Source organism: Lissotriton vulgaris, chromosome 4_1 (assembly GCF_964263255.1).
Source record: "Lissotriton vulgaris chromosome 4_1, aLisVul1.2, whole genome shotgun sequence".
NCBI classification, from domain to species: domain Eukaryota; kingdom Metazoa; phylum Chordata; class Amphibia; order Caudata; family Salamandridae; genus Lissotriton; species Lissotriton vulgaris.
This window is the reverse complement of record NC_141691.1, coordinates 238,632,851-238,656,174: the sequence shown is the minus strand read 5'-3', so window position 1 is coordinate 238,656,174 and position 23,324 is coordinate 238,632,851. Positions and strand designations below refer to the sequence as shown.

General features: G+C 42.8%; 1 protein-coding gene across 3 annotated transcripts in view; it reads right to left on the bottom strand.

The window, feature by feature from the left end:
* RADX (RPA1 related single stranded DNA binding protein, X-linked) overlaps positions 1-23,324 on the bottom strand; it is a 228,033-nt gene that overhangs the window by 159,973 nt on the left and 44,736 nt on the right. For all 3 annotated transcript variants that reach the window (XM_086918577.1, XM_086918578.1, XM_086918576.1), the window contains exons 5-6: positions 2,391-2,500; positions 2,181-2,303 (exon numbers count right to left, since the gene is read on the bottom strand). In XM_086918577.1, coding sequence (XP_086774703.1) covers positions 2,181-2,303; positions 2,391-2,500 — 233 coding nt within the window. The remainder of the gene's footprint in view (positions 1-2,180; positions 2,304-2,390; positions 2,501-23,324) is intronic.

Sequence of the window (23,324 nt, the reverse complement as noted above, 5' to 3'; positions counted from 1 at the left end):
AGGGCAGCTCTGTTTAATAAATGATTAAACCCAATACTATCTTCTGTAGGGGAAGGTTTTGTTGGGTAGTATTGAGGCTCAGGGATGTCTGGTGCATTGATTGGTGTAAAACCATATGCCTCGTCCTCCTTGGGATATTGGAGGTTGACATCCTCATTTAAAGGGTATGTTACGTCATTGCCCCCACCTAAATCATACTCTTCGTCAGTGTGGTGTGATGATGCAGGAGATTAACTGGAGAAGTAATAGGTTCAATGTAAGGATTAGGAGAGGAAGAAGGTGAAGGAGAGGAAGGGTGCATTGCAGAAGTTGCACAGTCCTTTTTGGCAGGAACCACAGGTGGAAGTGGTGTGTCTGCTGGTCTTTTGTTATATGGAATTGCCTCCACATGTCCAGTTTTTGGATTAATATAGACTTTTTTCTGTTTAGGATCTGGTTTAAACAGTTCTTCTTGTTCTATAATCTTCTTTGGCCTCGATTTTTTCGGTGCCGATAGAGGTTGGTTAGTGTTCCTTGCCTTAGGAGGAGTGATTGAGTCCTGTGGCAATTTTTTCGGTGCCGAAGGTGGTCTAGGCTTGTCTGTATCATGCCTTGGAGTCTTTGTTACCGATATTGTAGATTTTGGCGTGGACTGTACAAGGAATCGGACCCTGTGGTTTGTATTTGTGAGTGAGGTCAGAAATACTGACTATACAGAGATGTGTGGGGAGGTTGTGGTCTGAGCGGAGTCCCTAATTACAATAAAGTGTAGTTGCAAAGGCATATACAACACTCATCATACTGTAAACACAAAACATTAATCAATAAACAAATCCACCAAAAATGTAAAAACAATTAGCACAATTTATTATGGTACCTCCCTATAAGGGTTACAATCTAATTAAAAAACATTATTCATACGATCATCATCATAAAAAAATTTAAATTGTTAAAAAACAGTCAAAAGGAAGAGTGTGGATTTTTGTCATTTGGGCTTGTTTAGATAAAGATTACTTATTTTTCTAAACTTCTGTAGTGTCCATTTATAGTGTTTTCACTGTATTACTGTATGTGTTCACAAATGCTTTACACGCTGCCTTTGAGATAAGCCTGTCTGCTCGTGCCAAGCTACGAAGGGGGTGAGCAGGGGTTATATTAGGAGTGTATCCCCCTTACCCGGAATAGAAGCAAGGGCCCCTATTTGGACAAAGGTCCCTACCTCTACAAACTAGAGAACCCTATTTCTAACAAGGAGGAATCAAGACAGGCTTGTATTCAACAACTCTGAATTTCTACAGCTCTGGCGGCAGGCTTCTTAGAAAACCTTGGGCGATGGCACAAATGATTTTACAAATTTAGCACTGGTTGGGAAGCTAATAGAACAACAAGCTTCAGCATTAAAATGTGCTTACAGAGGAGCTGTAAATTGTGCTTACTTGGAAGAGGATAGTTCAGAAAGACAGGCAGTTGACTGATCTACTTTTTTCCTTTCATTTGTGGTCTGGAAAAAGATCATAATTCAGCAAACAAAGTTGCAAAAGGCAGAGGCAAACCACTATATGCTAATGTATAGCATTGCAAACACAGTGACTATGGGGCTAATTACGATCTTCGCGTTCAGGGTTTCTCCGTCACAAACGTGACGGATATCCCGTCCACCAAATTACAATTCTATTATGTCCTATGGAACTTGTAATTTGGATATCTGTCATGTTTGAGACGGAGTATCCCATCCGCCAAGATCGTAAGCAGATCCTGTGTCATCATTTGGGTGCCCATTTTTTCTGCATGAACAAACAAAGCGGTCAGTTTTCTGTGGTATAAGCTGGTCAAAGTACTCCATTAAATGCTACTTAGAAAAGTGATGGGAAGTGTCACTCACCAGGGAGCAAGAAGTCCAGGCTGGTATCATGAAAATAAGGGACAGAGTACTGCTGAAATTGTGGAAGAGCCATGGGATATGTAGTGTAACAAAATCAATTTGCGTTACCTCGTGTAAAACTGATTACGATAGGGATAACTAAGTATTCCCAAATCAGTGCTTTGGCCAAATGCCAGAGGGAATCACATTTCGGGATCGTAATAATGACGCATGTTGAGGTTCCCTAACAATATTTAAAGGACTAATACATGGCAGCAATGACAATCAAGCCACAGTGTTATCACTTCTCTAGAGCATCAACACTATTTGCAGTACATACTTGGGTGAATGTTTTCAAATATGTCTGGCTGAGAAGATGCAAACAGCTGAAGCACAAAAGGTTGTTCTGAAGTTCCATCGACAGCCTGAACCCAACGGTGCAACCAAAATCCTTCACAGTCATCTGTGGAGAAAGAATTTTAAAAATCATTTCCAAATTACTTTTCCCCCTTATAATCTTGACAAATACAACGTTTGCCAAAAACCATACCTGGAAACCCAGCTCTACTTTTCTTTCTTTTTCTTAGTGCTCTTCCAACAAATGTTACAAGACCGATCACATCACAAGAGTGATTATGTGGTAGAGAATTTAATTCTGATCTGAAACAAACGAAAAGTAAAACGAAAAACAGCATTTATTATTTAGTCATTCTACACATATTGACTAGAAAGAAAGCCCACTTCCTCAAAATAGGCTAAGCTGCGTTTTTATAGTAAGAGTCAAAATTAATGGTTTTCCTTTTTATGGTTTATACAGAAGCAGCACGGGTAATGTATGAACAGGATATTGCTACATATATCAGTAATTTAAACCATCCCTTATTTACATCACCCAGCACGACTGCACCTTTCAATTACTTTAGATTTTCTTCTCTAATATATCTGCCATAGAACAAACAGAAAAGCATTGGCAAATGTAAAAAGATCTAGCCCTCATTTTGAGTCCTGACTAAAGCTTTAAAATAGATTGCTACATTGAAAAAAAACAAAGAACAACAATACAATTTATATAATTCACTAAGGTTCTGACACAAGTAGGTAATGTGCGATGATTCAGATTACTTTTTAGAGCTAAAATAGGCCTACTTGCACAGAGCAATTCAATCATTTCAGTAGAGGTGGAAAATTACACTGAACAGCTAATAGCATGAGGTTAGTGATAAATACTGCTCTGGGTGGAGCCGGAAGCCACTCAATGTGCATAAAGAAGGAATAGCAGCAATAGGTTCAGGCACTTAAATATCAAGTCAGTTGTATAAATGTATCTAAACTCTGTCAAGGATGTGAAAATGGTTGGTAACCTGTGGATAACATACGATTTGGGATTCCATAGTTAAAGTTAAAATAACCTATCTAGACTATTTACCATGAGACCGACAAAGACATCTTATTACTATTATAAAAAGGGAGGCGGTCGAGAACATCCAACAACTTTCACGGGAGAAGTCTGAAGCGTCCTGTAATTACATTCCTACGGCATTCTGTCCCCAACAGCAGAGCCAAGCATAAGGAAAACGGCGACCTTGTCATAGACGTCAATTACTGGTGCTAGGCATAGTATCCGACACGCCTGGCTTGCCCTTCGATACCCAGGGCACTGCCCTTCCACCCCCTTATCGTAGTGGTCATAAAGGCTGAGGCAGAAACAGAAAGTTTCTCGTTTCCTAGATAAGAAATCACAAATCTGTTCCTACAGAAGGGCTAAGAATGGCTCAAAGGCTCAGTGTGAGCTTATCATAAACCATATGTTCATTGTTTCACAGCAAATATGCTCTATTAAAATACATGTCAAGTAAAAACAATCTCTAAAATCATATATAACACCAGAGCTACTTACTACAAACAAATCAATAAATCCTCCTATCCAATTATCGACAGTTTAACATGAAATAATCTGGGTAAATTATCTATTATCCGCCGAGTAGCTAATTCATCATACTGTGCCCATGATATGATATGATATGAATTGGCTTTTATAGAGCGCAGCTTACACTCCATGGAGCATCTTGGCGCTAGTCATCACGTGTCACAGATGAGAAAGAGGGAGAGCTACCTAAACAGACCAGGGGAGGGGGGAGAGGGGTGAGAGTCGGGTGTAAAGAGTGAAATTAAATTAACGCTAGGCAGAGTGTGTCAGTGGCCTTGAAAATCCATGTTTTGAGGGCTTTTCGAAATAGGTTCTCTGAATGGATCAGACGCATCTGGGGTGGGAGCTTGTTCCAGGCTCTGGCTCCTAGCACTCCGATGGATTTTCCACCTTTTGTGGTTAGTCTGAATTTGGGGACTGTCAATAGGTTTAGGTTGGATGATCTGAGTGACCGGGAGGGAATATATCTTCCAAACCTTTGAGCTAGGTATTTGGGGCCCGACTGGTGGAAAGCTCTGAAAGTGATGAGCAGGATTTTGAAAAGCACTCTCTTGTGGATGGGTAACCAATGCAGGGTTTTAAGTGCTGTTGAGGCAGATGATTTCCTGGGTAGTCTTAGCACTAGGCGGGCGGCAGCGTTCTGAACCATCTGCAGTTTGTGCAGAACAGCTTTGTTGGAACCTGCATAGATGCTGTTACAGTAATCTAGACGGGATGTGATGAGGGCCACTGCTACCGTCTTTCTGGCTGTCAGGGGGAGAAAGTCAAAGAACCTTCTGAGGCCTTTGATGATGTTGAAGCAGGACCCTGCCACAGTGCCTGCTTGTTGTTTGAAGGATAGGGCTTCATCAAACCTTATCCCGAGGTTGCGGGCCGACGTGATGGTGTTGGGTGGGACTTCGGCGTCTTGGGGCCACCATTTATTAGGGGAAAAAAGTTTGTTTTGGCCAAAAGGGAGGATTTCAGTTTTGCCTGAATTACATTTTAGGTGGCGAGTTCTCATCCATTCAAAGGTTGCAGTGAGACAGTCTCTCAGATTTTCTTCTGCTTTAGTTGAGTTGTTGTCCAATACCAGGATGAGCTGGGTGTCATCCGCGTAGGATATCGTACTGATGTTGAAGGATGTGATGAGTTCAATCAAAGGGGTCATATAAAGGTTAAAGAGAACCGGGCTCAAGCTTGAGCCTTGTGGTACTCCTGTTTTTAGTATTTTTTCATCTGAGCAGTGGCTTCCTAATATGGTGACTTGTTTCCTATAGCTTAGGAAGTTTTTCAGCCATTTGAAGGCGGTTCCTGCTAGCCCCGATTCTGCCAGGCGGCCAATTAGTACGGGGTGTGAGACCGTATCAAAGTCCGCCGACAGATCGAGCAGGATCAGGACGGCCTTTTTTCCTTGATCCAGTGCCATCTTAAGTGTCTCTACTGTATGTAGAAGGGCCGACTCCGTGGAGTGTTTTGCCCTGAAACCCATGGCAAGATAAACAGGTTGTACGGATTTTAATAAAGTGCAAATGCGCTAAAAACGTACCAACCTGTAAAAAAAGAAAAGCTGTTGAAACTGAATCCTCCTGCTGCACCCTATCAAATGCACAGGTTACATTTGGAGTAATGAGGTGCATGAGCAATATTAAGAATGGTCACTGGTAAAGAAGTTTAATAATGTAAGCACAGCCTGATATCCGAATCATTAAAGCACTCAACAACAACTTGGGTAATAACACAGAACTTCCAAACAGAATTCTGTCAGGATTGCAAGAGATGGGTAGATAGATTGTTGAGCTCTGAGTTGGAGTAGCCTCGGACTGCTCGCCCTTGCTACCCTGAGAGTCAAATGCAGAAAGAGCTGTACTTTGCGCAGTTTGCAGAGCCAAAGTAGTAAGGGCCCTGGGACATCATAGGCACACCAACTCAACTCTTACGGTTGAGGTCTCGTCGCTCCTACCAGTCTGCTCCTTCACCCTCATCAGCAAACAGAGTCCAACAGGAGGTAAACCGAATAACTAAAGTCTTTATTTTGTAACCAAAGTACCGCTGAACATTTTGCAAACTCACACCTTGATTTTTTTTTTTTACATTTGCAAAAGATGGAGTCTACAGTACAAGGAAAAAGGAGGTGTGCATTTACACGTTTTAATAAAGGAAAACATTACAGCTTAAGTGTATACCAGTGGTTCGTGATATAAGTAGCTGTCAGTACCATATAATGTAATAAAACAAAAACATGTAGATGCAGTTGGAAATAAAACAAGAAAAACATAAAACTGCCTTATTTTTTAGTCTTAGAGTTGATAGTTGCCTTCAGAGTTCGGACTAATTGACAATGTTTGTGAAACAGCAAACAAACCCTAAATTTCAAAGGTAACTTACTGCACTCTGTAGTCTTCGCTTGCAACAACTTACCAGAACGGAGTTCATTTAAGGGGAGTTGGAACGGATCGTGTTATTGCCTGCAGGGATGGTCTGTTGTATTGGATAGGCTTGGGTGATAGGACACCAGAGATCTGCCTCTTCACTTTAGTCACTTCAAGGGTTGCTGGAAAATCATGTGTGCAGGTGTTGTGTGCGGAGTGAAGATCCTGGGATGGTTCATAATGAATGCTGACTTCTGCTGTCACTGACCCTTTACTGTGGCTTTATGCGTGCTGCAGAGGGTCTTGACCTTAATCCTAGTATCCTTTTGGGACTAGCTTCGATGTGGAATTATCAAAACATTACCACCTTTGAACTGGCCTTATTTACAAATTAAATTACTGTGAGAAACGTAATTTTCACATAGTTGGGAAATCACAGCAAAAGAATATGGTTGTTTAAGAGTTTGGTAATCCACTGAAAAACATTGTAAGACTATATGAGCTAAAAAACAAGTTACTTACCTGTACTCTGTGGTTGTCTAGTATTGATATCTTTCATAGATTCACATGCTTGTATCTTCCCCGTCGTCATGGTGGGAGTCTCACGGTATAATAAATAGATAGCAGTACAAAGAAAAAAACTGCACCAGTAACAGACATGTCTTATACTTAGTAACCCAGTACCATCATTATGTGGTCCAAATACCGACCAATAAGAAGCCAGCCCCGAGATCACAATCCCCAGTAGAGCCACCATACCTCAGATTTCCAGCCCAAGTGTGGGCCAAGAGTTTATCAAGAGGTAAAAGTGTTCTACCTTAGCAACTGGGAGGCGGGCGGGTCGCATGTGAATCTATGAAAGATATCAATAGTGGAGAACCATAGTGTACAGGTAAGTAACTTGTCTTTCTCCAGTATGGAATCTTTTATAGATTCACATGCTTGTATCAGAATAGAAAGCAGTATCTCCTCCGTAAAAGGTGTTTCCCGGGTAGAAACTCTATTTACACATCATTAAATATAGTCTTTCACAAGAGTACCAGAACTCTCAGATAATATATTGGATTGTGTGTCTCTGCATGTACAATAGTGAATCGTACAATTTAAAAACAAACATATTATGAGTTTTATGAGCACAAAATAAACATAAATGAAACAATACATTAAAGAAACAGTCGGGGCAGCACCGCTTGTCCCACTCCTGAACCGGTCTTCCACGCTGTGTCGAGACAGTAGTGTTTGGTAAATGTATTGACATTTGACCACGTTGCAGCTCTGCAAATGTCAGGGAGCAATACTCTCTCTAAAAGTGCAGCAGAAGTCGCCATCTTTCTTGTTGAGTGAGCTCGGACTGCCGAGGATAAAGGCATTCCAGCCTTTTTGTGACAAAGTAATAGCCGAGGCTATCCATCTGGAAGTACGAGATCTTGACAGAGACAAACCATTCCTGGGAGCAGCATACGTATTAATAGTGGATTTGCTTTTCTAAAGGATTTTGTCCTGTCTATATAGAATTTTAGACATCTTTTGATATCCAATGTGTGAAGAGATTGTTATGCTGCAGAAGATGATCTTTAAAACTATGAAGATAAAACAATAGGTTCATTGAGATGAAAGGACATTGGAACTTTCGGAATGAATTTCGGATTCGTTCTGATCATTACTCTGTCTGCTGTGAACTGTAAAAAGGGTTCTGCTGTAGAAAAAGCCTGAATCTCACTGACTCTTCTGGCTGACGTCAGAGCTAAGAGTACAGCCACTTTCCAGGAAACAAATTTCATGTTAGCTTTGTGAATTGGTTCGAAAGGTGGCTTTATCAGTTGTGTTAAGACTGTGTTAAGCTGCCACAGCACTGACGGTTGTTTAATTGAAGGACATTTTCTAAAAGCCCTTTCATGAATTCTTTAATCACTCTCTGCGACTACTGAGATGGCCTTCTGCGATATCTTGAAATTGCCACAAGATGCACCTTCACCGATGCGTGAGATAGCCCTGCTTTGGCTAAAGGCAAGAGATATGGAAGGATTTGTTTTGGAGATGAAAGCAAGGGATGTACCGCTTGCTCCATGCAACATTGACAAAACTTTACCCACTTTACTGCCTATGTTTTGTTGGTAGACACTGCTCAAGAGTGAGAGAGAATATTGCTGCATTTCTGAGGGATATTTAGAGATTTAAACTCGTACTCATGAGGTTCCAGGCTGATAAATTCAGTGAGTCCAATTGAGGATCAAGCGCTTTACCTTTGTTAATTGAAATCAGATCGTGCATCAAGGGAAATTTAACCCGGGGAGCCACTGACCTTTGTAGGAGTTTCAAGAACCAGAACTGCCTCCGCTAAGCCGGGGCTATGAGGATCAAGTAACATGGTTCCAATCTTTGGAGAACCTTTGGGATCAAAGGGAAAGGGGGAATGCATACGCAAACATCCCTGTCCAGCGAAGGTGAAGAGCATTACCCCATGAGCCTTGTTGGGGGAATCTGCTGGCAAACTGTTTAATTTTTTTGTTGGTTCAAGTGGCAAACGGGTCTAATCCTGGGGTGCCCCAGAGTTGAAATATTTGCAGTAGTTCACTTTGATCCTGTTCCCATTCGTGGCATAGGGATGTCGATCTGCTCCCGTATTGCGAATCCCTGGGACATGTTGAACTTGTAGAGTGATATTGGGCCTTAGAAGCCACTGCCAGATTTGTTGCGCTTGTGCAGACACAGGTTTCGATCTTGTCCCTCCTTGTTTCAGCAGATAAAACATAGTCATTGTACTGTCCGTTCTGACTAGAACTGGGGAGTCTTGCGTTCTTGGCAGAAATGCTTGTAGGCCTAAAACACTGCTGTGAGTACTAGCAGATTGATGTGCAGCTTTGCTTCCTGTAGATGTGCCCCCATCCCTGAAGGGAGGCGTCCGTCGTCATCACATAACTTGGAGATTGTGGTGCAAAGAGTAGGCCTTCTGAGAAAAAAATTCTTATCTCCTACCATTACAGAGCTTTCTTTATCAAAGGATTGATGACTATTAGATCTTCGATCGATCCTTGATGTTGTACCCATTGTAAGTCGAGAAGCTCTTGAAGAGGCCTCATGTGAAGACGGCAATTCGGGACTAAAGGGATGCAGGATGAAAGCATCCCCAGCATGGACTTTAATATCGTCACTGAAGTGAACTTTCTTTTTCTCAACTGAGAACTTAGCTTGAAGATTTTTTGAATGCGCTCCTCCGACGGATACACCTTTGCTTCCTTTGTTTTCAACGCAGCCCCCAGGAACTGGAGAGTCTGGGACGGGACTAAAGATGATTTTTCTAGATTTATCTTCAAACCCAGAGATACAAAGATGTTCATGCAGCTTTCCAATGAGTCTTGAGTGTCCTGATACGATAGGCCTTTGATCAGCCAAATGTCCAGATATGGATATACCTGGTGACCTTGCTGATGTAATTGTGCTGCCACTGGAGCCATGCACTTTGTGAATACGAGTCCAAAGGGAAACACTCTGAACTGGTAGTGGCGCCCTGCCACCTCGAACTGGAGGTACTGTCTGTGTTTGACGTGTATTGGAATATGGAAGTCTGCATCTACTAGATCTACAGATGTCATATACTCTCCTCTGTTTAGCATCAGCAGTATATCTTGCAGGGATAACATTTGGTAAGACTTTCCTGATAAATTTGTTTAGACCTCGCAGATCCATCACCTGTCTCCACTTGGTAGTCTGTTTTTTCCCTATCAGGAAAAAATGCAAGTAGAATCCTTTCCCTCGTTGTAGACAAGGAACTTCTTCTATTGCCCCTTTTATGAGAAGAGAAATAATTTCTGTTTTTAGGGTCGACAGGTCCTGCTGTTTTCTGGGAACCGGAGGGCGGTCCAGAGGCCTTTGGAATAAGTCTAGGGAGGCCTTTGGACGAAGTCTAGGGTGTGACCATGATAATAATGTCCAACAATGAAAAACAGCATTAAGTGTAAATACTTATTGTCCCTCAGTTGCACTCCGTGTAGGTTGGAATAACCTTTTTGTTCAAATTAAAGAAAGTTCCACAAAATGAATTCATAGTATATCCAATAGGAATATATCTTGTTTTATTATCACGTGTAGATCATCATAATGATACTTCTCAAGTATGATTATACATCAAATGTGTATGTTCTTAATGACACGACATTTTTAGACCATCCCAATGCATTTCGGGTCAAAGACCCTTCATCAGGGGGTTTAGTATCCTGAAAGTAAATAATTCACAACTAAAATTCAAGAAGGGAGGCCTTCTGGTATATACAAGTTGACATGAAAATACATGTTCACAACAACCAAGGCTCTTGAGCGATCATTGAAGTGAAAACGGTTGAAATCAAAAAGTGAGTGTACCCTAAGGTCGAGTGAAAAATTTGTGGTAGAGAATGCATGCCAGGATAAAAATGAGCTTGGTGTGTTGGTAATATGTGCCATGCAACAAGTGTATGAGAACAAAAATGCAGATAGCGCCATGGTTACACGCTTAAGTCAACCATGGCGAAAGTAAATTACACGCAAATAAGTGCAACAAGAAGTAGGGGCGCAGGCAGGAAACATGCAAAATCTATCACTATTAGAAGAAAATAGTTGGTGCAGAACGGTAAACCTGCTTAGAAAGTGCCGTGATAGAGCGGGTACAGGGTTTAAAGGATGGTTCCTACCTGAACAACAGTTAAGTGGGAAACCCATTCAATGTATGAAAACGAAGCTCGGAGTCTGTAAAAAGAAAAGCGCAAACACTGTGCCGTGTCAAAGATAATAAAATCGAGAGTCTGCTGCTGAGCGAGGGCGCTTACCTGGATAGTCGCGGTACGACGCTGAGATGTAGAAACGAGAAAAGTGTAAACTTTCACAAAGTACACCGGAGTTATAATGCGTCACTCAATGGTAAACAAAGAAAGTGGACTTGCGGGAAGTATAGAAACGATAAAAGTGTAAGCTTTCGCAAAGTACACCGGGGTAAACAAAGAAAGCGGACTCGCGGAAAGTATTGGTGCCATGATGTTGCAGCACCACAAATCAGTAGCGAAGAGATAACAGAGTATATAAGAGGTTGGAAAGAGAGACCACAGAGTGCAGAACACTCAAAAAACGAGTAAAACTGCCTGTGGGAGCCACAAGAAGACTTAAGCCGGTACAAAACCGGGAAAACAGCTGTTTGAAAAATAACCATTGTGGTGAACAACGAAAATGCAATTGTAAAAATAACAAAAAGTGTGAATGTGAAAAGAACAATAAAGGTGTATTGAAAGCGAAGTAGAGCTGTGTGAAATCCAAGTTTGTTGCAAACTTTAAGTGCAATAAAAACAGTTCATGAACACAAAGTGTACATAGTACCCAGATACATAGTTCACATAAAACAAGTATATTCTATGTGGTCATGGAGACCTTTTGGATGACATGAGTCCAATTTTTGTACCACATTACTTCTTTTTGTAATAGTCCCTTTCTATTACCCACTCCTTCCAAAATATTAAAATTTTCTAGGACCATGAATCTCAGTTGGCTGATATGTCTTTTGTTATTGAAATGTACCGCTATAGGTGATTTGTCGGATTTGGTTCTGATCTTACTCTTATGCTCAGTCAGTCTCACTTTGATATTTCGTTCCGTTTTTCCCACGTATGGTAATCCACAGGGACCTTTCAATAGATAAACCACATTTTTTTTTTTTGATTTTTTTTTTTTTTAAATCGGTGGTTCGAAGTTTAATAGGCGTGCCTCTTGAGGGGTGTGGGATACTTGTGCCCTTTATGATATTGTTGCAGTGGCTGCAATTTAAACAGGGGAGTGTTCCTTTGTAGATCGGTTTGTCAGGAATCGAAGGTTTAGATAAAAGTTCTTTCAGGTTTTTGGTACTCTGATAAGCGAATAATGGTTGTGTGTTAAAGATTCCTTTAAAGTCACTCTCATTCTATATCATGGGCCAGTATTTCAGCAAGACTCTTGATTTGTAGGCTTTTCGTCAAGTATTTAGATACAAAAACAGGTCTGTTACTGGTATCTGTAGTTTTTCTGCTGGTCAATAGTTGTTTTCGATGAATGTTCTCAGCTCGTTTAACAGCACTTTCTATGACCGAAGTGCGATAATTTCTCTCTTTGAACTTGTCGATCATTAGGTTTTTGTTTTTTTCAAAACTTTGTCCAACACCGATCTGTCTGATGTTATTGACAACCGTTGGTGGTGAAAACGAGAGAGATAATGGGTCCGGTGAGGATTCATTGATCTCGAAGTGGTTGGCGCCTTGCCACTGTCTCCTATTAGACTCCTGGGGTTTTCCTCTTGTCGAGGACTTTCTTCTGTTCGTCTGTTGATACGAGGGACCGGATGATCGAAATTGATACGTACTGGAAAACTGACGATACTCCTGCTGTTGGTAAGGCTGGTACCAATATGAAAGAAAGGATGGTCTTTGCTGATAATGACCTCGTGTTCCTCAGCCTCGAAAGGACTGAAATCTGTTCTGCTGCAGAGACCCTAAGGCTCGAGCCATATCCTTTTTAATGCCTTGCAGGGCATCTTCCACATGTTTCCTGAAAAGGTTCTCCCCATCAAAGGGCATATCAACGATTTTTGCTTGCACCTCTGGTCTGAATGAGGTGGCCCTAAGCTAGCCCTGCCTGCGGAGTGCCACAGCTCCTGCCATTTGTCGAAAAGCCACTGCAGCTATATCCATGGCTATGTCAATCATCTCCGAGGCCCCTCGGGTCCAATCTTGAAGGATCTGTAAGGCCTCTTCATTCTTATCCTCTGGAAGATAAGATAATAAGGGTGCCAGATCTGACCACATTTGTCCATCATATCGGCTGACTATAGCCAGCGCATTAGAGGCCTTGATGGACATGGCCACCATGACCACAAAACATTTTCCTGCGCTATCCAGTTTTCTTCCCTCTTTGTCCGAGGGTGCTGAGCAAGCCGCAGCCAGGTTTCTTGAAACGTCTTTGAGCTGCCTGCATCACAACAGAATCCGGTCTGGGATGGGATGACCTATCAGACAAGCTGGGGATGATTACAGGAATTTATATTTCTTTTCAATTCTCGGAATCGAGGCTGAAATGGAGGCTGGAATCCTCAAGATTTTTAAGCCTTCTTCCCAAATATAATGGACAACATGGATAGTTCTGATTGAATTCCTGACAGAATCTTTGAAGTCATTAGAAACATTCTGTTCCTTTTACTGGAAGAGGGAGATCAAAACATTTTGAGGTTCTTTCCATGAGTTTGTGATATTCCACGTTATCCCCCGGCGGGGAGTTTGCTGGAGAAGGTGATGGGGAAGGAGATGATGTAGCAGTATATTGGTCCAATTCATCTCCCACAGGCTCATCCGGTGTTAATTCCCCTTCCTCTGTTTGGTCTTCTACCTCGCTTTCTACATAGTCGTCTCTGATGGTTATGAATTTTGGAGGTAGTATCTTTTGAGAGGTTTGAGGTGTCTGCACTTACACAGCCTGAAAAGCGCCCTGCGATTTACTTGTAGTATCAGACGCGGGAGCATTGGCTTCCGGAAAATGGAGATAGTAATCTTAAATCATATGTCGCAAATCGGTTACCAAAGATATTGGCATGGAAATTGCCTCTTCCCTTGGGGGTAAATCCTCATCCTCCTCATATTCATGAGTATCCTGAAAAGCGCCCTGCGATTTACTTGTAGTATCAGACGCGGGAGCATTGGCTTCCGGAAAATGGAGATAGTAATCTTAAATCATATGTCGCAAATCGGTTACCAAAGATATTGGCATGGAAATTGCCTCTTCCCTTGGGGGTAAATCCTCATCCTCCTCATATTCATGAGTATCCTGAAAAGATTAATTTGTTTTTGTGCTTGACGAAGGGCGATCTTTGAAAGAGAATTCTTCTTGTACCACCTCAAGCTGTTCCTGGTACTCCTCCTCTTCTGTATCTTGCCTTTTTATTTTAAGTTGAGATGAGCTGTAGGCAACCCCATAAGCATTATCTTCTTCAGACTCCTACATCTCCAGCAAATTGGATGGAGTAAGCGGCGAAATTCTATTCCAAGACAAAACCTCTGAAAAGGCTTTCCTGATTTTCTTTCCGTCGACGAGCCCGTCGATGGAGAATACCTTTTAATAGATATAGACGTCACCACTGTTGGAGAAATTGGAGACTTAAAAGTCGTCGACAGAGCGGTCGTCGACTAGGTTGTCGTCGACTAGGTCATAGTCAGGACTGTAGTTGACGGTGCCGTTGTAATTGTCGATGCCGTTGTCAGCACCATGACCACTTTAACTTTCGTTTGCGGGTCCGACGGCGGAGCCTCCGTCTCCTTATATTTCTTGAGAGGAGTATGAGGCACTGAAGAGGATGCAGACTCCTTTTCCTTAGATTTGTCAATTTTTGGTTTTTTAGAATCAGACCTCGACCCAGAAGGCTCGACCTTCCTTTTTTGAGAGGAATGAGCCTTTTCCTCCTCCGAACCGGAGTCAGACATGACCTTCTTTTTTTGAAGCCATAAAAGCAAGCGTGCCTCTCTGCCTCTCATAGCTTTTGCAGGAAAATTCCTACAATGCTTGCACTCCTTAGGGACGTGCTTAGGATGAAGGAAGTATAGGCAATCCTTGTGGGAGTCCTCTGAAAACAGTCTGGCCATCCCACAAGATCTACAAGGCCTGAACAGCCTCTTTATAGAGCTGTCAGACATTTTAACCTGAAGACAAAAGGCAATACCTTCTTCCCAGAATAAACTTGCTATAAAGTAACAGGTCAAAAGTTCACCAAGGAACAAAACTGAGCAGTGGGAGACTCCTCACATGACGGCGGTTGGAAATCTGAGGTATGGTGGTTCTAATGGGGATTGTGATCTCAGGGCTGGCTTCTTATTGGTCGGTATTTGGACCATATAATGATGGTTCTGGTTTACTAATAATAAGACATCTCTATGTTACTGGTGCAGTTTTTTTCTTTGTACTGCTATCTATTTATTATACCGTGAGACTCCCACCATGACGATGGGGAAGATACAAGCATGTGAATTTTTGAAAGATTCAATAATGGAGAATCATACTTCCCTCTGTTCACTGCCCTTGCCTTTCACATGACAACTGATGGGTGCCAGAGTTACACAGAACAAAGAGTGCAATATGCACATTAATTTTATCCATTAGTACAGGTAAATATGAAAACTGTTTTGCTCCTTTTTTTGGAGCAAGATGGCGCCTGAGTAGCCGGCTCGGAGAACTCTCCTCGCGGCTCGATATCAATCTGCGGTTTAAACTGTGCCGACCCATGGTAGAAGCAGCACGCTTACCTGCAGATGCCCCCTGGCTGGGATCTCGTTGATGCAGGATTTCTCGCCGTGGTGGAGGAGCTACTGGTGACGGCCTCTGCGGCGGTGCGGCTGGTGGAGCTCAGGAGCGGCTCGAATCCAGCCAGAAAGTGCACGGAGTGCCGAGGAGCATGAGCGGACCCGGCTACACGGCCCGGGTGGTTCGCGGCAGGATATCGCTCCCAATTGTCACAAGCGGTGAGAATGGCACCAAAGACGACTCGCAGAGCTCGAGGAAAAGCTCCAGAGACACAGATGTGTCAATCACCACAGGAAAGCACGGAGACAAGCGCTACCAAGGGAGGAAAAGGGCTGATCAGTGCAAAAACACTACACCCTCACCCAAACACTGCTTTAAAAGGCGAGAGCACTGAGGTAAGCTAGAAAAAGGGAGAGAAGGAGAAGGGCACTGTGGGCGCAGCTGCAGGTGCTAAGGGGGCAAAAACGGGCTCCAAGGATCCCGGGAAGGGGAATGCCATTACAAACTTTTTCTCTGGTACGGCATCAGCCCTAAAAAAGAAGGGCTTACAAGCTCCAGCACGGGGTGAGAGAGGAGCAAATGGTGGATTCAGAACTTGACCACACCGAACAGGCAATATCACCACCATCTCAGCCTGGCTCTAGTATACACATACACACGAATGTGCATGCTGATCTTATAGTAGAGCATACCCCACACACTGACCCTGCAGCAAGCATACAAACCCCTTTAGGAAGTCAAGTCATACCCCACCTCCCAAACGGGGGAAGGGGTCTACCCAGAGGCAGCCGCAGCATTTGTGGCCTCAGTGGCAACCGGGGGTCCACCCTCAACGGAGTCGCAAATGGACACTAGCGCACTAATAAATGAGATTGAAGTAGCCGATGTCTTGGGAGATCTGGCTGATCTCGATTTTGACCTAGGAGATACGTATGGTTCTGATGGGCCTGACTTAAGCCCCTCGGAGGTGGAAGAGAGTGAGTCACAACTTTCCAGTGCCACGACAAGCCCGGACACAGAGAGACACTGTCGTTAGGAGAAAGAAAATACTAAAGAAACACAGAGAAGGGTCAATATTGGAGAAAAGTGCGGAGGCCCATCAAAGAGAAAAAAGAGCCAACTTGGACACTCCTTTGAGATGGGATTACTCGGCCACCAGGAGCACCTATCCAGATCAAGCGGGATCAGAAGAAGTTAGAGATAAAACTTCACCATCCTTGAAAATGATATTCGACTATCAAACAACTGCAGGAGGAGACGCGCATGGATGGCAAGAAAAATAGGCTTGCTACTAAAAAACTGCAGGGGGCAGGAAGGAAAATGGCCAAGGCTTGCACGAATGTAAACACAAGGATAACACACGTTGAAGAGCGCACAATCACTTTGGAAGAGAACGCAGTGAAAGCCTAAGCGCAGGTTGACTCTTATGACAAACAACTGGTCGATCTTCAATGGAAGATGGAGGACTTGGAGAACAGGCAACGGCGCATTAACCTCAGAGTTCTTGGAATTGAGGAAGGCGCAGAGGGCGATGACATCCACGCCTATATCTTGAAATTGATGAAAAGTGCCTTTCCTGAGTTACAACATTGGAACTGGGAGGTTGAGATTCAACGCGTCCATCGCTTTCCTTTGATGCTGAAGAAATCATCGTATGCGACCAAACATGGATCCACCTTACCTAGAGCAACCTTAATCTACTTTGGAAATTTCCTGCTACGAGAAGAGATCTACGCAAAGGCACACCCCAATGCCAAACGCTCATTTGAGAATCAGTCTTTCTTCACCAGGCAAGACTACTGTCATACAACTGTGGAAAGACGCTGGAGGTTAAGAGAACTGATCCAACCCTGTCAATAAACAAAAGAAGAGAGGTTAATGTCTCTTATAAGCCACTTGGATGGAGCCAACAGATTCAAGATATTCACACCCTATTTGGGTTTGAAGGAAAGCCCTCACACACCGACCTAGTCAGTGTCATGCTTCATCATCGGGCCCCACCGAAGAGACCTAATGCCTCTTCGGTGTGCTGCGACGCCAGAAGACTGCGGAGCTGGTATTGTGTAAAGGGTGTGTTGTGAGGATAAATAAACTTAAACTTAAAAGTGTCTAAAGGGTATCTAAAAAAAGTTTATTAATGATCCCTAGGACACGAATACAGGAGTTCTATGTGTCTGAATTGTAAAGCCAAGGTAATGATTGGTTTAATTCAGAATTAATATATCATTAGTATGTCAACATGTTTCAGCCGTAGTGTTGGTTTTATTTTACCTAGGCATTCGTCAGGACAATGATAAACCCCGGCGGTATGGACTCTCTAATCGTCCACCCTGACCTGGGGACGTGAAAGTGAAGAAATAAAAAGGTGTTTAAAGTGCATAAAAATAGGAAGAGCAAATGCTCATTCCAAAAATCACTCCTAGTTTTGGAGTGTCTCGGCACCTGTGGAACAAAAAAGTACGAACAGACATATAAGACAAACAAACAATTATTTGTAGGGCTATGCCAAAGTACTTTTCGGTTCATGGTGTTCCAAATAAGTGGCAGCAAACGTGTTCCCAGAATAACTACTAGAGTTAAGCACCATCCACAAACCCTCTAGGGATGATACAACTAGTTCTGGGAAGTGTAGTGAAAATAGTGATTTAAAATAAGCCGTGAGTGGCTTAAGGGGGTTAAAATCACATGGTATAAGTGTTTCAAAAGGATCAATAGACAAAGAGTCAGTGACCCCCACACGCAAGTATGATATAAAAACAAGTCTCACTTTAAATATTGGCGCTATCTGCACCATGGGTCTCAGGAGGGGGGTTGGAGTGTCCCTGGCACATCCTAAAGATAAGAAAACATAGGCTAGAAACATACGGAATCGCGATTGACTTAGCTTGATAGTATGGATTTGGTCCGATCGTCATTGCAGCATTACTCACGCCCTCAGCACTCGCAGCCCGCTTGTACACCTAGTACTACCTCCACCGGACCCCGACGATGGAGAGCGGGGCCGGTGGATTTGTTTTAAAGGGCTGTGAAACGCTGTTGGCGCTCTTCCGGGTGGGCGTGGCTATTCCCGAACGAGGCCAGGGTGTTCTATCCCGTGGGCGCGGTCGGTGAAAACGAGGCTTGGTTGCACTCGTTGCTATGGAAACCTCGTGTTATGTCTCCAAAGAGAGGCTTGCTTTAGCTGGCCAATCCTTGACTTCGGGCTTCGGTCTTCGGACTTTAAAGAGAAGCCAACAAAATAAAAATAAAAAATAAGGGATGTATACAGCGGCAAGCCTTGGTTGTGCTTGTTGCCATGCAAAACATTGCATAGTATTGTTTACATTGGGGCTAGAGACTATATTGGCCGATTATTAGTTTTGGGGATGTGACTAACAGCAGTGTTCCTGTTACGCCAGTATAACACAATTTGTATTGGGTTGTGTATTCGCCAACCCTGTCAAGCCATGGGTACGCAGGCCTTTCTGATGAATCCTGCAAAATTTTAAATTATTTATGAAAATACATCCAAAGTCTTTACCTCAGAGAGCCAAGCAAAGGCTTATATGGATTAATTTCCTAAATCACAGGTGGACTGAAAACCTGCTGTATATTTCGAGCTCAAACAAACCTTGAGTCTGTAAGCTAGGGCAACTGAAACATGGGGTAGGGTATCCTAAAAGGGGGGGGGGGGTAGTCTGAAAAGGCCAGGGGCAGGGTAATGAGGGCATGATAGGCTAGACGCACACATAGGTTATTAACAGGGTTAGCTATGAAGGGATGGTAGTAGGGTTTGCACGGAAATAAAAAGGCATGTCTGCAGCGAGGAGGGTCGCTTCTCAGGCTCCATCACAGAGACCTTAGGTCTGCTTGCTTCACAATGTAGGAGGGGTGAGGGGGTGGGAGGGGGGGTAGGGAGTGGGGTATCTGCTGGGAGGGCGTGGGAGGGGAAAAAAGGGGGAAAAATTCACCATCTAGTATGAAAAATGGTCAGCTCAATAAAGGAGATAAAGTTGATACGCAAAAAGGCCAAGATTATTATGATTGGTATTACACTAAACCTTATAGTTCATGCGAGTAATTACACTTCACATCTGTGGTTTGAATGACCCAGTTAAAAGGAGAGCGGTGAGAGAATATCTTAAAACGTTACGGGCATGCCTGCAAGAGACATGCTAAGGGAACACGCAAGTTCCTTTTGTTCCTTTTGGAACAACTAGGTTTTCAATTAATAGCCTGTACATCACAGGGAACCAGGACCAGGGGGTGGCAATATTGGCTAAAAGCAGTGGGCTAACCTTTAAGAAGTGCCTGTCAGACAAATACGGTTGATGGGTAATTGTAGAGGGTCAAATGGCAAGATTCAAATTCACACTTTGCTCAGTTTATGGCCCCACGGTTGATGATGCAGAGATGTTTGATACAGTTAATCAACAACTGGCAAATTGGCCACTCCAGATTATCTACTGTGGAGATCTTAATATAAATTGCATGAACGGGCTATGGAAGGGGGATCCAACTAAATTTACAGGCCGGAAAAAGAAGGGCCATAGGGCGCTAACCCAAACAATGGAGGATAATGGCCTTGTCGATGTATGGGAGCAGTATAATTCCCAAGGCAGCGGTAGCACCTATTACTCTGCACCTCACAGGATAGTGGCGCGGCTAGATTACTTCTTAGTTTCCCTTTCAATTATTTCAGCCTGCAAAATCAAGAAATTACCACGTCTAATATCGGACCATAACCCTTTGATTTTAGACATCCAGACTAATAAGGGGGCCAAAAAAACAACTAATTGGACATTTGAACGAGCTTTTTTATACAAATCTGAATATGTAAACCATATGAATAATTGGCTCAAGGATTTCTTGGAGATTAACTGGGGGAGTGCTGAACCAGTAATTGTCTGGGACTCTCTTAAGGCTGGAATACGGGGGGAAACAATGAGCTACTCCTTGAGAAGGAACCGGTTGGAAAAGCTTGAACGGGAGGCTATGCAAAGGTTAATTGGGATCCTTGAAGAGGAGTTGGTTAAGGCAATTGCTCATGGCTTGAATATACATGGGATCCTGTGGAAATTGACTCAGGCAAAAGCGACCACAGGGGAAGCTATTGCAGCAAAAGCAGCAGGGAAATTTCTAGCATGGAAGCAAATACAGTACGAGTTTAGCGAGCAAGTAGGGCACTTATTGGCAGTAAGGTCAAGACAGTTAGCTTCTAAAGGGGAGATCACAGAAGTTAAATCATTAGATGGTATGGTGGCTAAAACCACGGAGGATATTTGTAAGGCCTTTCAAGGGTTTTACCAAAAATTATACAATGAGGATGAGATAAGAGATCCCGAGGGGAATAGGGAATACTTCGACTCAATTTCGGCTGATGTTTTCTCCCCAGAAGATTCAAATGCAATGGAAATTAACTTTACAGATGAGTAAATTAAGAAAGCTGTCTTTGATTTACCATCAGGGAAGGCGGTCGGCCCGGATCTTATTCCCTTGGAATTCTATAAAATCTTTTTATCTTCGCTAAATAAAATTTGATGTAGTATACTGCGACAGGTACACCTCCACAAACATGGGGAGAGGCTACTAGGATTGTGTTTTTAAAAAAAAGGCAAACACCCTCTTGAGCTTGGGTCTTATAGACCAATATGTTTAATGAATAGTGATTCTAAGATCTACTCGAAGATCCTGGCCAATCGCCTTAGCCTGATTATAGGAAAAGTGATATCTGTTCAGCAACATGGCTTTATACCAGGCAGAGGAACAGCTGAGCATGTGAGGAGAGTTTTCACCCTCCTGGACGGTACATCAGTCACGCGAGACCTTATGGCACTTATCCTGCTTGACGCGGAAAAGGCGTTTGATAGGGTCTCGTGGGGCTTTCTTTGGTCAGTACTGGAAAGAGCTAACATCGGCAGGGAGTGCTTAGGAGCATTACAAGACCTATACAAAAATCCTAGGGTTCGGGTGATGGGAGGACAAAATGATGTTATAAATATCAAACGAGGAAATAGGCAGGGGTGTCCGTGCTCACCCCTCCTATTTGCTTTTTACATTGATCCATTTATAAGGAAAATAGTTTCAAACAGACGCATTGCTCCAATACAATTTAATGGTTTTGAAACAAAAATATTGGTCTGCGCTGACGATTTGGCTATTATGTCCCCGCATCCTGCAGAGGCCTTAAATGAAATTGAACAAGAGGCAGATTTATTTGGGTTAGTCTCTGGATACAAACTCAACAGGGGGAAACTCAGATAGTTATCAATGAGCATATCAGCCTGGTAGATTAATGTGTCACAGAATCAGCCACATACTTAGGGGTGGTAATTTAATCTAATTTAACAAAAGTCGTCGAAAGGAATATCTCTCCTGTAATTAAGAACTCGTGGAGGGATTTAAATAAGATGAACAACTTGCCTCTAACAATCGTGTGTAGGTGCAACATTATTAAAATGCTGTTTCTCCCAACGGTTTTATATCTTTTTAGAACAATACCTCTAAAATTTGATAATAGCTGGTTTCAAGAGATGGAGAGAATGATTAATAGATTCATCTGGGCCCATGGAAAGACTAGAAGAGCCTATAAGTTTATGACGCTTCCAAGGGAGAGAGGTGGTTGGGCAGTTCCCAATGTAAAACTATACTATTGGGCAACCGCACTGCAGTATATGCGGGGGCTGCTGGGGGGTTATGTGACTGATAAATGGAGGGAGGATGAAACGGTGTCAGAAGTATATGGGCTCCTTTTAAAAGGTGAGGCACACAAATGGCTTCGAAGGTTTCACGAGGCCAGCTACCACAAGAAAGTGAAATTTAAGACTCTAGGAGCAGCAATTTCAGTTTGGTCCTCCGTTAGAAAAATGCTAGGAATAGGCAGAATGAATTTCTATACTCCTTTATTCGGAAATCCAGCCTTCCCAGAGACGTTTCATAATAATATAATGAAACGGTAGGACGGGATGGGAGTAAAACTATTGGTGATATAATGGATTCTGACTGTATAATAACATTAGAAATGGTACAAAGTCGGTTCCACCTTGATCGAAGGGAGTTTTTTTAATTCCTACAGATACGCTCAGCTTTAAGTAAAAAGAGGGGGGGGAGTAAACGGTTTGGATAAAGAAGTAGTCCCGGACAGGCTGCAAAATCTTGAAGGTTGCTCCATATCCCAACTATATGGCGAGTTAAATCAAAAACAAAATGATGATCTTACCAAACATACTGAGAAATGGAGGGAGAAGCTGGGTATCGAAGGTAGTGAATTGGCTACCTTGCTCAAAATGGGCTGTATGGTTTTGAAGGTAGCAAACCTACAAGCACAACATTTTAAAACGATTTTTAATCTCTACTATACCTTGGCGAAAATAGCCCAGTGGGGAGGACAAACAGGAATTAGCTGTCCACGATGTGGCAGTCTGGAGGCTGATGCTTTGCACATGTTTGCAACCTGCCCAAAACTTGATCAATGGAAAGGTGCTATAGAGTCCTTTTTGGATCATTCGCTAGAAGTTACAGTAAATTTATCTAATGAATTAATGATCTTAGGCACTTGTTGGGAGGGTGATGTAATACCGCACAAAGAATTTTTATTTGTTGCCACTGCGATTGCCAGGATCTCTGTTGCTGCAGCCTGGAAAGATCCTAACCCTCCCACATTCCAACAATGGGTCTTTAGACTTCTGGCCATGTACAATTTGGAAAAAGCGCTCTATGAGAAGAAAGGGTGGAAAGATAGAAATCTGGGAAAAAGCATCTGGGCTCCGATAACAGACTGGAAGGCTAGGATGTAATTACTTTAAGCATAAGAGCGGATTATTGATATGAAATGTCTTAGAATTGTTTATGACATGTAATACTCTTTGTTTTTTCCCTGTGTATTATGCTACTGCTTCTTCTTGGTTTTCTTTTTGTTTCTGTCTATACTGCTTAAACATTTTGAGGCTTA